The sequence below is a fragment of the Prionailurus bengalensis genome, chromosome B4, assembly GCF_016509475.1.
Source record: "Prionailurus bengalensis isolate Pbe53 chromosome B4, Fcat_Pben_1.1_paternal_pri, whole genome shotgun sequence".
Classification (NCBI taxonomy): domain Eukaryota; kingdom Metazoa; phylum Chordata; class Mammalia; order Carnivora; family Felidae; genus Prionailurus; species Prionailurus bengalensis.
In genome coordinates this window covers 96861735-96876373 of record NC_057358.1, presented here as the reverse complement: position 1 = coordinate 96876373, position 14639 = coordinate 96861735, and the positions used below count along the sequence as shown (strand labels likewise).

At 35.3% G+C, this 14639-nt stretch overlaps 1 protein-coding gene across 1 annotated transcript in view; it reads right to left on the bottom strand.

Annotated features, from left to right (window-relative positions):
* TRHDE (thyrotropin releasing hormone degrading enzyme) overlaps window positions 1–14639 on the bottom strand; it is a 390625-nt gene that overhangs the window by 113404 nt on the left and 262582 nt on the right. The window contains exon 7 of the mRNA XM_043565049.1: window positions 393–458. Within this exon, the coding sequence (XP_043420984.1) occupies window positions 393–458 (66 nt within the window). The remainder of the gene's footprint in view (window positions 1–392; window positions 459–14639) is intronic.

Below are 14639 nucleotides of genomic sequence, written 5' to 3'. Positions count from 1 at the left end.
GCATTAAGATTTTCTAAAATACATGTAAAGCTAACATAATTTATTTTCACTTTAAATAAACTTTTAAATTTAAGGAAAGTGAGGTAGGCTTTTAGAAAATCTTACACCGATTATTTAGAATCTCATATATTTGAAAAATATTTCAACTTAAAAATGCATATTAAACAGATCTAAATTGCACAGTAGTTCAAAGTTTTCCCAGTTGATACAGTGAGAATCCTATCTACCACTTTCATTTGTCATATGGAAGGACATTGTTCACCTTACTCATCTTCAAGTTTTCCATCAAATTCGGCGATTTTGTATTGGCAATTTCCCAAACTGTGAAATATCTCTAAAATAAATATATTGACAAGGAAAATGTAAGACAAAACAGAAAGCATTTTACTCACTTGCAAACCCCTCTGAAATACAGAATGGCCCATAAAATTAGCCAGCATTCTAATTAGAGCAGCACCCTGTAGGAAAGAGTATTAAAAGGAGAGAGAGAGAAAGAGAAAAGAAGAGAAAAAATGTCAATCAAGTAAAATGACTCTAAAATTATCCTATATTAATCAAAAAGTCTATTTCATTCATGCTATTATACTCTTAGAAATAGAAAACAAACGAAAGAATCATGAATACAGTGCCCCACTTATAGATAACAATTAAATATTTTGTTTTGCAGATCTAAAAGTTCTGTGGTTATAAAACCAGTGACTTCTCTTGTACAGTCTTCTGGACAGAGTATCTCAAGGCAATAATAAGCTGTAATTCAGGAGTAATAAAAATTTTATTGAGCACTGTATATGACAAAGTTAATAAAACATAGTTCTTGTTCTTACAAGCTCATAATCTAGTAAGGGAGGGATACCCACATCAATAAATAATCGTATTAAAATATAGCTTTGCAGTAACATAGCTACGCATCTACCCCTGGCTCAACTGAAAGTTGAGCTGTAGAAGTGGAGAGTAGGGAGTACCAAGTATTCAGACTGCTTGGATTCAAATCCTGTCTCTGACTCTCGCCACGTTTACTTAGGAAAATTTTTTAACCTCTCTGTTTCTCACTTTTCTCACTTGTAACGTGTAGGCAATAATAGCCCTTATTTAATGTAATTGTTCTGAAGCATACGTGAATTGATATATGTAAGGCAAACTGAGTCTGAGGAACAGTAACTGTGATATGAGTGTCAGCTACCTGTATTACACCGGGGTAATTGTTTTTATTTCCTGAATGCTTTGTTTAGAGGCTGGATGTAGCCATAAGTCCACATAAAACATGTGATCAATATAAATATTTAGAATAATAGAAGAAAATACTGGTTTAAGAGTCTATGTCACCTATAATGTTATCAGTGCAAAAGGGTAGACATATAACCAATATGAAACATTCCAAATGATGATCAAGCCTGGAGAAACACAAATTTGTATATGAAATATAAATAAGCCTTCAAGAAGATATTTCAAACTGCACCAAATTTTTTAACTATGGAGCAATGGATTATAAGCAGCAAAAGTATAAATATAAATAATAGGCTGGTTTTAGGGGGAAAAATCCCCTTATGACTACATATCCCACTTCATACCCATTAGAAATTCACACGCTCCGACAATTCATTTCTTTACTAGTTGTTTCTTTTTTATAAGAGAATCATAAGAATCACACATGGATTTTTATCTTGCCTGGAACTTAACTGTTGCAGCCAGTCCAGAGACATAAAAATGAATTTCTATTGTTTGTTAAAAGTTATTTCCTAGAGTCTGAAATTTTAATGCAATCCGATACTCAGGCTCCATGAATCACCATTAAAGAAATGTCTCAAAAAAAATTTCAGTCATCACCAAAATTGCTCTCAAAATTGGTATTTTATTCACAACTCAACAAATGATAAGCTGGACAAGCCATAGAGTTTTATGCCTCTTCTGATATATTTTCCTCCCACACCTTCTTCTCTTTGCTCTTTCTTCTGCTTTTTCCTCTTTATCTTCTCCACACTTGTGTAAGTCCATAAAATATAAGCATTTATGATTCAATCAGAGGACCAGGTTAGAATTCCCTCTAGAACTTATCAGCTCTGCTCCTTGAATTTCCTTGACAAGCTCCCCTCCTATACATTTCCCAATCTAATCTTCCCACCCAGAGGGTAGAAACTGTCAGTTCCGCAGCAAAACTAACCCTTGCCACCTGGGAAGTGAGAGTTAGAATCTCAAGCAGTCAACTCAAACTCTCCTTCAGAACAGAATAGCCATCCTCAGATGATTTAAGTGTTTCCCTCCAGGTAATGATGACTTGGTCTCTTGTCAGGCTATAAAAACTATCAATTTAGCATGGTCTAATGGCAAAAGAGTTCTTTCTAATCATAAAGAATGTACCCGTTTTCCTGTCTGGGTTGAGTGCTAACAGGAGATAAAACCTAGAAATATAATCAATATTTAAAAGTTATATAATACCACCGAACTTCTTTTATTATTATACTGTGTAATTTAGTTAACTTTTAGAAAATGCTCTGTGTTGCCCACTTGAACATTTAAAATTCTCCAGAGTAGCATGCACTCTTCTATATTTAACTAGCCTTTTCTTTCCAAAGCTGAATTTTGAAAATCCCTAAATCATAGAAAACTGCATAGACAGATGGGATCTCCAACTGTTATCATTCAGCCAACATATACCGGGCACCTACTAGGTATGGATTATAACAAAGATCACACCTCTTAATGCAGGCATAACTCACCACAAACCTTTTCTAAAAAAAAGAAAACACCAAACCCCTTTTGGGGTGTCTGTAAACATTGTTTCACCAAGTAAACACCATTTGAAATATTGTAACTTACATTCACCTGTGATTCAAAATTCTAGACCCAATCAAACAAAATGGATGTTAGACAGCCTAAGTAGCTTTATGGGGAGTAAATACACTATTTCTGCAAAATTTTTATAATTTTGAGACTTGCCTATGAAAACCCATTCTTGTATTTGCTATACTAAGTTCCAGAGAGAGAAAAGGACGAAAGCAACTAATTTTTTTAACGTTTTATAAAGAATATTAAAAAAAAAAGCATGCTTATAAACCCATTCCTTAGGTAGTAATTTTTCTATATGGAGTACTTTTTTCATATGAGTTCTCAGCTAAAATTTGTTTCATTTCACATTGTAGTCATCTGTATGCACATCAGTCTAATAGACACTAAACATCTCCAAAGAAAGGACTGTGTCCTCATGATTTGGTATCCCTGTTCCCTGTGCTTGGCTCAGACAAGGTGTTCTCTTAACATTTTAACTGGATGAGAGAGAAAGAGAAATTAGCAAAAGCATAGCAATTACTTTGCATTCAGCCAGGATACACAGTTTATTACTTTATCAGTGTACTTTAGTGATAAGTAATCGCCTTGGAAGAGAGGGAGATCTTCTCAACTAATGGATTCCTTTAACATATGCTTTATTAAGTAAGGTAGTGTACTCAGTATCCTGCAGAATATAAATAGGAATGCCACAAGTCTCTATGTTCAAGGACCTTAAAGCCTCCTCAGTGAGATGAGAAGATACAACATATTATACAATGAATGACAAAAGAAAATATTTTACTCTGTTTCAGAGGAGGGAAAAATTCTAATATCTAGAGAGATGAAGGACAAAGGGGATCTAAAAAGTGATGCTTGGGGGGCGCCCGGGTGGCTCAGTCGGTTGAATGTCCGACTTCGGCTCAAGTCATGACCTCATGGTCTGTGAGTTCGAGCCCCGCATCGGGCTCTATGCTGACGGCTCAGAGCCTGGGGCCTGCTTCGGATTCTGTGTCTTCCTCTCTCTCTGCCCCTCCTCCACTCATGTTCTGCCTCTCTCTCTGTCAAAAATAAAGAAACATTTAAAAAAATTTAAAAAGTGATGCCTGGGTTGGACCTTGAAGGCTGGATGGGATTCCAGGAGCAAGGTTAAACAGAGAGTGTAGTATGGTAAGAATGGCTTTGCATGGTCATGTAGGTGTAAAAGTGAGAAGCACAAGTAGGGAAGATGCTACTGAGGAACAAAGGCATAAACCCAGGCAACAGAAGTTTTGATGGGTTATAACATTTAAGCAGTCATTAGAGAATATCAAATACCAAGACTAAGGAATTGGATTTCTGTTAAAAGATAAGGAAGGATTTTGGAAAGGTGGTTTTAAAAGTTGACCCTTGAACAACATGGTCTTAAACTGTACAGATCTACTTACATGAAGATTGTTTTCAGTAAATACAGTACAGTACTATAAACGTATTTTATCTCCATTATGATTTTAATAACATATTATTCTGTCTAACTTTATTGTAAAAATACAGAATATAATACATACAACATACAAAATATGTACTAATCAACTGTTTATTTTACTGGTAAGGTTTCCAGTCAACAGTAGGCTATTAGTAGTTAAGTTGTGGGGTAGTCAAAGTTACAGGCGGGTTTTTGCATGGGGTGTCAGTGCCCCTAATTCCTACATTGTTCAAGTGTCAACTGACTTAGCTATGATATTCCAAAAAAGAAGTCAACTATCTAGAGGCAGAAGAAGCAAATAATGGTAGCAATGAAGATAAACCAGAGATGGGTGTAAGGACTAGAACAAAGATCATCTTATTTCTTTTTATTTTCTTAAATATTTTTTTATTTAATTTTGAGAGATGAGAGAGAGAAAGAGAGAGAGAGAGACCATGAGTGGGCGAGAGGCAGAGAGGGAGAACACAGAATCTGAAGCAGGCTCCGAGTTGTCAGCACAGAGCCCGATGTGGGGCTCGAACTCAAGAACCACAAGATCATGACCTGAGCCAAAGTCAGACAGTTAACCAACTGAACCACCCAGGTGCCCCACAAAGATCACTTTAAACCTTAAAGCCTAGTGACTATAAGATGATATTAGCAGATATGTAGAATTTAAAAGAAAGCGTTAGGTGAATATTGTAACATCTGTTTAGAACATGGGGTGTTTGAGGAACAGGTAGGGAACCAGAAGAACAGAAGGCAAATGTGACCATAGCAATGAAATTCAGTGGCAGATTATGATTGAGGACCTAAATTAGCATTTGTAGTGGGTGAGATTGCTCAGAGAAAAGTCTGAGGTGGTAGTGAAGGAGAGTGAAAACATAATCTTAGATTCTCTCTACAGAGTCCGAACGATCTGCACTTCAGTGCCTGTAACAGGCATCCCATAAATAACTGTTGAGAAAATCAGTAAAGAAATGGAATTAAGAGCAAAGGATGATACATTGTGATAAAAAACAGAAGTAGTATTAAGTATAAGTAGTGTCATGTTTTAAGACATGTTTTAAGAATAAGTGGTTCAGATTTCAAGGAAAAAAAATAGCTAAGAGAAGGCCATAGTATGTCGTATTTAAGAGAGAGCTATTTAAGTAGACTTGGTGTGAAAGCCAGATTGAAAAACAATGGAAACAGAAGGAAGAAGGAAAAAGCAGTAAGCATGTTGACATGAGGCTTGCTTATGTTTTTTTAATTATTGAATATCTTATGCAAAGAAAAAGATTTTATCTCCCTTATCTCCCTTCTGTCTCTGGTAGAGACAGAGACTGGATAGGTCTGGAGACAGGTTGTCAATAAATACTGAAAAATTGATGGCTTATCACTTCTCAGGAATGTAGGTGATGTGGCCCAAAGATTATGTGAATTGGAAAGAGTGAAACTAGGTTTGAAGTAACTCTAGTGAAAAGGTAATAGAGAATCAAAATGTGGAAATGTGAAGAAAATGCATAGCTCCAGCTGAAATTATTAATAATGTACTTTTCATTCATTAAACATCTTCTACATGCCATATTACAATACTGTAAGGAAAATATCACTATATTATTTGTCAGATCAGAAAATTGAGGCTTGAAAGGTTGTGTGACTTGTGCAAATTAACACAGGTAGTAAGTAATGGAGCTAGGATTAGAAATCCACTTATATCCAACTCCAAAATCAGTAACCTTAACCAATTTGGTTTACATTATTTTGACCCCAAATCAAAATAGTTACATGATACTCTTCAGAAGCACTAGATACAGCAGGAACTTAGAAAAAGAAAGATAATTCTTAGAGTTATTCATACATTGGAATCAGTAGATATTCCCAAAAGAGGATGAAGGGACATCTAATTCAATGAGACATAGTGAAATAGTTGACCAGTATGCCCAGGACTGGGGATAATTAGAAGACATAAACTGACTAGCATAACAGAACATGTGCATAGACTAAAAGTCACAAGGCTAGGTTAGGTTGAGTAAGAAGAAAACACTAGCAGAGTTAAAAATAGTGATATTTTTTATCAAATGCTATACATGGAGGTGGCAGCAGTGAAAATGTACTGCTCAGATTTCCTCCTATTGCTCCTGTGCATTTGCCATCATGAAAGTAGCACTTTCCTTAGTTTACTCCCAGCCAACGACTATGCACAACAGTGGAATTAAGGTGGGTTCATTCCATTGAGATAGGGTACTCCTCTAACAGGAAATTCTGGCTAAGAAGTCCCCATTGGCCTGGATGGACAGGCCATAAAAGAAGGACATAAAAGGGAAAGAAAGTTAATTCAACATAAGAAAGCAGAATTAATACCCTGTTGCTCCAGACCCATGCTTGGAAGCTTTAAATCCTCTCTGATTTACTACTTCCTGAGGCCAAGCCTCTATCACTGTACAGATGAATTATTCCACAGCCTCCCAGGACATCCTCAGAAAACTTCTTACTCTCTCAAGTCTATCCTATGGACCACATCAGACTAATTATTTTATTTTTATTTAATTATTTATTTTTTAGAGATTGGGAGACAGAGTGCAAGCAGGGGACTGGCAGAGAGAGAGGGAGACACAGAATCCGAAGCAGGCTCCAGGCTCTCAGCTATCAGCACAGAGCCCGACGCGGGGCTCAAACCCATGGACCGCAAGATCACGACCTGAGCTGAAACTGGACACTTAATTGACTAAGCCAGCCAGGTGCCCCCAGACTGATTTTAATAATTACTCCTTAGGAATCATGTTTGCTAAACGTCCTAGTTCTGTCATCTACTAGATGGAAGAGGTTAGGCATGTTAGATAAGTTCTATCAGTACCTACATTAAAATATAACAATAACAATGACTACCACTACTGATGATGATGATGATGATGATGATGATGATGATGAAGATTACAGTCACCTCAAGATTTTTCTAAGTATTCATTTGAATCATTTATGAGAAGTACGTGAAAGTGTTTGCCATATAATATGTTTCAACAAAAGTACATAGTCATTGTCCTCACCATTACCATCATTTTTGTTAGCTCCTTGCCCTCAAACTCTTTTCTTTTTAACAAATTTCTGATAGCGGTGAATCAAGACCATATACAATGAAACTCACCATTACCTACCAACACTTTTTCCCCACATGACCAAATATCCAACTTCTACTCTGGTTAAGCTGATCTTTTCATTATCCTATGACCATACCTTATACCTTTATGTTTTAATCATACTATTTACCTCCATAGCAATAATATTCCTTTTCAATCTTATATTGTAAGCACTATCCATTATTCAAAAACACAGGGAAAGTCCATACTGTCCTAGAATACTTTCCACAAATGTAAGCCCTCAACTCTTTTCTCTCCATGGCAGTCATAAGCCCTTTAAGCCTAACTACACAATTTATCAAATTATTTTACATCACTCACTGTTTCATATGACTATTTCTTCTTTCTACAACTGGAGGCAGGTCATATCAGTGAAACTTACTACTAGCACACCTGTTAGCTGTCAATGTCATATCTTTTCCATTGCCAGGAAAGATATTCCTAGCTAAGAGTAGTATCCACCAACTACTTGCTATTTTCAAATCAGTAATCCAAACCATGAGCTTGTAGCCAATACACGGGTCTCAGTCTTCCCTGTTATGAAATTCGGGATCTCCCCTACACTAAGAACTTTTAATGTTTTGTATTCTAAGGCAATGACATTCAAACAGTGCAATCTATATTTAAGTCAGTAGGAAACCAAAAATGAGGACCACAGATCCAGAGACCAAGAAAACAGGGAGATTTCAATGGTGTCAGAAATAGCAATTCATTGAAAGCTTTCAATTAAATAAATTTGAAACATAGCAATACTGTAAATTCAAATGAATGTTCATGGAAGGATACAACATAAGAGCAGCAATTAACAAAATAGAAAATAAATAAATGGTTGAAAAGATGAAAAATAAAATGTATCAGATCTATAAAAATACTACCAGTTAAGTTCTGAAAAAACTGATCAGGGGGAAAAAGAAGAAAAAATATCAAATGAACAATATTAGGAAGAAAAATGGACACATAACTACTGAAAAAATTAAAAATTACAAATAGTGAGAGAATACTGTAGTAATTTATGCTAATAAATATGAGAACTTAGATAAAAAGAATTTTCTATGAAACTACAAAGTTGTCAAAAATGACTCAAGAAGTAAAAAATACTAATCACTGGAAAAGAAATAAAAATAAGGAAACTACACCCCCCACACACACACATACACACAAATACATGCCAGGTAGTTTTATAAGCAACGTAAATTTAAGGGAAATTTTCCAATATGTTACTCTTGTCTTATACAAATTACTATAAGAAAATAAAAAAGGGTAAAACCTTTGTATTTTTTTATGATGCTTGTGTAGCTGATATGTAAACTGGACAAAGTAAATGATAGTCTAATCTCATTTTTGATCATGTATGGATATATATATATATATATGTAAATTCTGGGATAAATCCCACTTATATATTACATATAATAATATATAAATGTAACTTATTAATATATATTATATTATTCTATAATACAAAAATTATATGTACATATAATGTATATTAAATGCATAAAAAGTTGAGTTTACCCCAGAAATTCAATAATAGTTTAATAACAAAAATTCTGTGAACGTAATTCATCACATTAATGGACTAAAAGAGATAAACTATACAATGATCTCAATATATGTGAGAAAAACATTTGCTATAACTTAGCATTCATTCAAAATAATATACTTTAGTAAACTAGGAAGAAAAGGGAATACATTAACATGTTAAAGAGCATTTTTTTAAAAAATGTACCGTAGGCACCTGGGTGGCTTACTTGGTTAAACGTCTGACTCTCGATTTTGGCTCAGGTCATGATCTCACGGTTCCTGGGATTGAACCCCAGGTCCGGCTCTGTACTAACAGTGAGGAGCCTGCTTGGGATTCTCTTTCTCCTTCTCTTTCTGCCCCTCCCTTGGTCACACTTTCTCTCAAAATAAATAAATACACATTTAATAAATATATACTGAATGTTGAAACATTATATGCATTTCCCATAAGATGGCAGTGAGACAGAAATAGCCTCTATTAATAACTGTATGCAACAGTACAATAGAACAAGTAAATAAACAACAGAAATATGAACCAAAGATAGCAGTAAAGCAACAAATTACTATTATTCAGAGTTGATGTGAAAATCCAAATAAATGCATTAGAATTATTCCATAAAATCAATAAAGAGTGCAGCAAGGTTGCCTGACACAGATCAGTACATAAGGGGAAAGTGGGTGCTGGGCATTGAGGAGGGCACCTGTTGGGATGAGCACTGGGTGTTGTATGGAAACCAATTTGACAATAAATTTTATATTAAAAAAAATCAAGAGAGTTGATACATATTAGTAAAAACTAATTTAAATAATTAATTATATAGATATTCTCAAAAGCAAAATAAACAAATACAGCAAAACCAAATATTATGTGAAGAAATTAAAACTTACTCAGTGTTTTCATGGGAACAATTATACAACTGGCACAAAAAACTAACAATGAAGAACTATAGATCCCTTATAAAGTTAGGAAGAGTCATTATTATAGAAATGTCAAAATTAATCTATAAATTTTCAAAAGATTTTTTCCCCAGAAACTACCTTCATCTGAAAATTCATATGGATTGTCATAGTTAACAGTAGCAATCTTAAAAGAGCTTAAGACAGGGTGAATCATCACACCTGATAGCAAATCTAAAAAGCTCGAATAGTTAGACTGAAGGCAGAGGTGTTGAAGCAGGGATACACGTATAGATCAGGGACCAAAACAAAGGCTGCAGAGGCACCAGTGTGTATACTGGCGATAGCAGACAGAACTGGTATTACAGAAGAGTGGAACTAGCACAAGGAATTCATAAATAGCACTGAAAAGACTGATTATCTAAACAAAAATGCAATTACATTTACATCATGACACACAAAGGAAACAATAGAAAATATCCCTATCGATTAAACAACTTCATGTAAAATGAAAAAAAAAATTAAAAATTAGGAAAAAATATCAAAGCGTGTCTTCAGGGATTTACATTGAAGAAGGATACTTCAATAAATCAAAAAGCATGGAGCATAATAGAGAAAATGGACAAAGAGACTACAACGGAGTTAAAAACATCAGCATGACAAAAGACATCATACATTAAAAGATAAATTACAGTCTTACTAGCAACAAAAAATTAGCATCCAGAATATTAAAAAAAGACTCTCCTTAATCAATGATTAAATAAATAAGCAAACAAACTTAGGGGCGCCTGGGTGTCCAGTTGGTTAAGCGTCTGACTTCGGTTCAGGTCATGATCTCACAGCTGGTGAGTTTGAACCCCACGTTGGGCTCTGTGCTGACAGCTCAGAGCCTAGGGCCTGCTTTGGATTCTGTGTCTTCCTTTCTTTCTGCCTTGCCCCCACTCGTGCTCTATCTCTCTCTCTTAAAAATAAATAAACATTTAAAAAATATTTAAACAAACTTAAAAACAAAGACCTCATTGGAAAATGGGCAAAGGATGAACTCCCAACAGTTTTGTTTCCCTTGCCTCAGGAGACATATCTAGAAATTAGTTGTTATGACCAATGTCAAGGAGGTTACTGCCTGTGTTCTCCTCTAGGATTTTTATGGTTTCAGGTCTCATATTTAGGTCCATTTTGAATTTATTTTTGTGTACGGTATAAGAAAGTGGTCCGGTTTTATTCTTTTGTATATTATTATCCACTTGTCTCAAAACCATTTGCTATGATCCAGCAATTGCACTACAAAGTATTTACCCATACAAAAATAATAATTCAAAGGTATACATGCACCCTGATGTTTTTAGCAGCATTATTTACAGTAACCAAAGTATGGAAATAGCCAAAATGTCTATCAATTGATAAATGAAGAACATGTGGTGTGTATAAACACACACACACACACACACACACACTGGAATATCACTCAGCCATAAAAAGAATGAAATCTTGCCATTTGCAATGATGTGTATGGAGCTAGAGAGTATTATACTTAGCAAAATAAGAGACTCAGAGAAAGACAAATACCATATGATTTCACTCATATGTAGAATTTAAGAAACAAAACAAATGAACAAAGGGGAAAAGAGAGAGGGGAGGCAAACCAAGAAACAGACTCTTAACTATAGAGAAGAAACCAATGGTTACCAGAGGGGAGGTGGTTGGGGGGATAGGGGAAATAGGTGATAGGGATTAAGGAGTGCACTTGTGATGAGCACCAGGTAATATATGGAAGTGTGGAATCACTCTATTGTATACCTGAAACTAACATTACACTCTATGCTAAATAACTGGAATTTAAATAAAAACTTAAAAGAAGAAAGAACGGGGGTGCCTGGGTGGCTCAGTGGGTTCAGCGTCCGACTTCGGCTCAGGTCATGATCTCATGGTTTGTGAGTTCAAGCCCCGCGCCGGGCTCTGTGCTGAGAGCTCAGAGCCTGGAGCCTGCTTTGGATCCTGTGTCTCCCTCTCTCTCTGCCCCTCCCCCACTCATGCTCTGTCTCTCTCTGTCTCAGAAATAAACATTTAAAAATAAAGAAAAAGAAGAAAGAAAGAAAGAAAGAAAGAAAGAAAGAAAGAAAGAAAGAAAGAAAGAAAAAGAAATCATTAACCAAAGTTAGGAAGAGAGGAAGGAGGGAGAAAGGAAGAAAGGAGGAAGGGAAGGAGGAAGGAAAGGGAAGGAAGAAAGAAAGGAAATGGGCAAAGGATATATACAGAAAATTCAAAATGTAAGAAACACAAAGGGCAGTAAATACACAAAAGAGATTTAATCTCACTAAAAAACAAAGAAATGCAAATTAAAACAGTAAGATAGCATTTCATAGCCTTAATAAGTCAAGCAAGAAACTGGGGAGTTTAGTAATGTCAAGTACAGATAAGGACTTGAGGAAACAGGATCTTTCAAACAGTCGAGTGGGAATATGTATACAAGCACATTGGTGGGGAAAATGACACACTATAGCAAATTTAAAGATTCATTTATTTGGAAATTAACACACAATTATTGAGTGCTTGCTCTGCCAGGCCCTGCTATAAAGACTAAGATAATGCAGAGAACAAACCAAATAAAACTTTCATGGGGTTTACATTCTAGAGAGAAGAAACAGTTAATAAGCAGCTTAATGTTATCATGCCAACTACTGATTATTGCTCTGAAGAAAACTAAAGCGGAGTAAGGGTGTTGGAGAGTGATGGAGGATATGGATTCTCAAATTTTATGTAAGAAAATTAGGGAATATTTCTGTAATAAATTGACATTTGAACAGAGACACGAAGCGAATGAAGAAGTAAGCCATGTTGATAATTGGGGAAGATCATCCCAGGCAGAGAGTACAGAGTTGACTTCTGAAATCTAACATTCAGAAGAGAGATTGGGCCTAGAAGCCCAGGCTCCCACAAGGAGCAAGTGGATATTAAAAAATATATTTTTATATTATATATGCATTACTTTATATTACATATTTTATATTATATGTGTATATAATTTTATATTTATTATATAGTATGTTTATATTGCATATTTATAATATATAATCACCATTTTTACATTTTATACTATAAAATATTAAAAATAAATTACTTTAATATAAATATATAACTATGCAATTATATTACATAAATTATAAATCTCTCTATATAAATCTATACGTTGCCAAAGAATGGTTCCTAGGGTGTTTCAACATTGAGAGTCTGAGAAAAGTAATTGAGTTCATCAAAAGGTAAGGGAGAAATGGCCAGTGAGTTAGTAACAAACAAACAAAAAAATTTAAAAAGAATGTGGCGTCTAAGAAACAAAATGAAGAAGTGTTTCAAGGGAACAATGATCATCACTATAAAATGTTTTTGAGAAAGCAAGTCAACTAAGTTGAAGGCTAATTGGATTTTTCAATGTGGAGTTAATTTTTGACCTGACAAGAAAAATTCAGCCAAGAAGTAAAAATGAAAGTATAATTAGAGTAGTTTTAAAGGAGACAGAGGCCAAGGAATTGAGATTTTGCATTAAAATACTGCAAAGACATAAAGAAATAGTCTGGGGGGATGTAAGTCAAGGGATTTTTATTAAGAATAAAATATAACATTTTATGCAGATAAGAGTAATTGACTAGAGAAGGGAAATTTAATGCATCAGGAGAGAGGAGACAGCACTGCATAAGAAATCTCCTCAGGTAGGCAAGAGAGGATGAGACCCAGTACACAGCCATCCACTGTACCAAGAGCACGGAAGCAGAGAATTTAGGAATCCACAGGTGAGATGTCTCGGTGTGGAGGTCAGACAACATTGATTTTTTTTCCCTAATATCTCAGTGTAATAAATGCAGTCATCAGATGAGAGTGAGGAGGGATAATAGAATGTGAACACTAAAGAAAAAGAAGAAAGTATTAGCTGTCTGGGAGAAGAGTAAATTGACTGGAGAAATGTAGATGCACACACCCAGCAATTACCCAGTAACTTATCTAGCAGTATGTACACAGTGTGAAACACTAGTACAAAATGCCTCCAGACACATGCAGAAAGGTGTCATTTGCAACACTGTTTCTCACTTCCAATGCAAAGTCAATAGTTTCTAATGAACAAAACCTACAAACAAACTTGGCTCCGTGAAGGGGGGATAGATGGAGTGATTGATTGATTTTTGCTTCAGGTTTTTATTTAAATTCCAGTGAGTTGGGGGGCGCCTGGGTGGCTCAGTTGGTTCCAGCTTCAGCTCAGGTCATGATCTCGCAGTTTGTGAGTTCAAGCTCCACGTCGGACTCTGTGCTGACATCTCAGAGCCTGGAGCCTATTTTGGATTCCGTCTCCCTCTCTCTCTGCATCCCCCCTCCCATGCTCTGTCTCTCTGTCTCTCCCTCTCTCAAAAATAAACAAACATTAAAAAATAAATAATAAAAATAAATTACAGTTAGTTAACATATAGTGCAATATCCGTTTCAGGAGTAGAATTTTGTGATTCATCACTTAGGACACCCAGTGCTCATCACAATAAGCTATCCTTCTTAATACCCATCACCTATCTAACCCATCTCCCCACCCACCTACCCCTCAGCAAGTCTCAGTTTGTTTTCTAAAATTAAGAGTCAGCTTCATGGTTTGCCTCACTATTTTTCCCCCTATGTTCATTTGTTTTGTTTCTTAAATTCCACATATGAGTGAAATCATATGGTATTTGTCTTTCTTCAACTGACTTGTTTCGCTTAGCATAATACTCTCTAGTTCCATCCATGTCGTTGCAAATGGCAAGAGTTCATGCTTTTTTATGGCTGAGTAATATTCCCTTGTGTATATATATTCTACCTCTTCTTTATCCATTCATCAGTCAAAAAGTTAAAAAATAGAACTACGATCCAGCAATTGCACT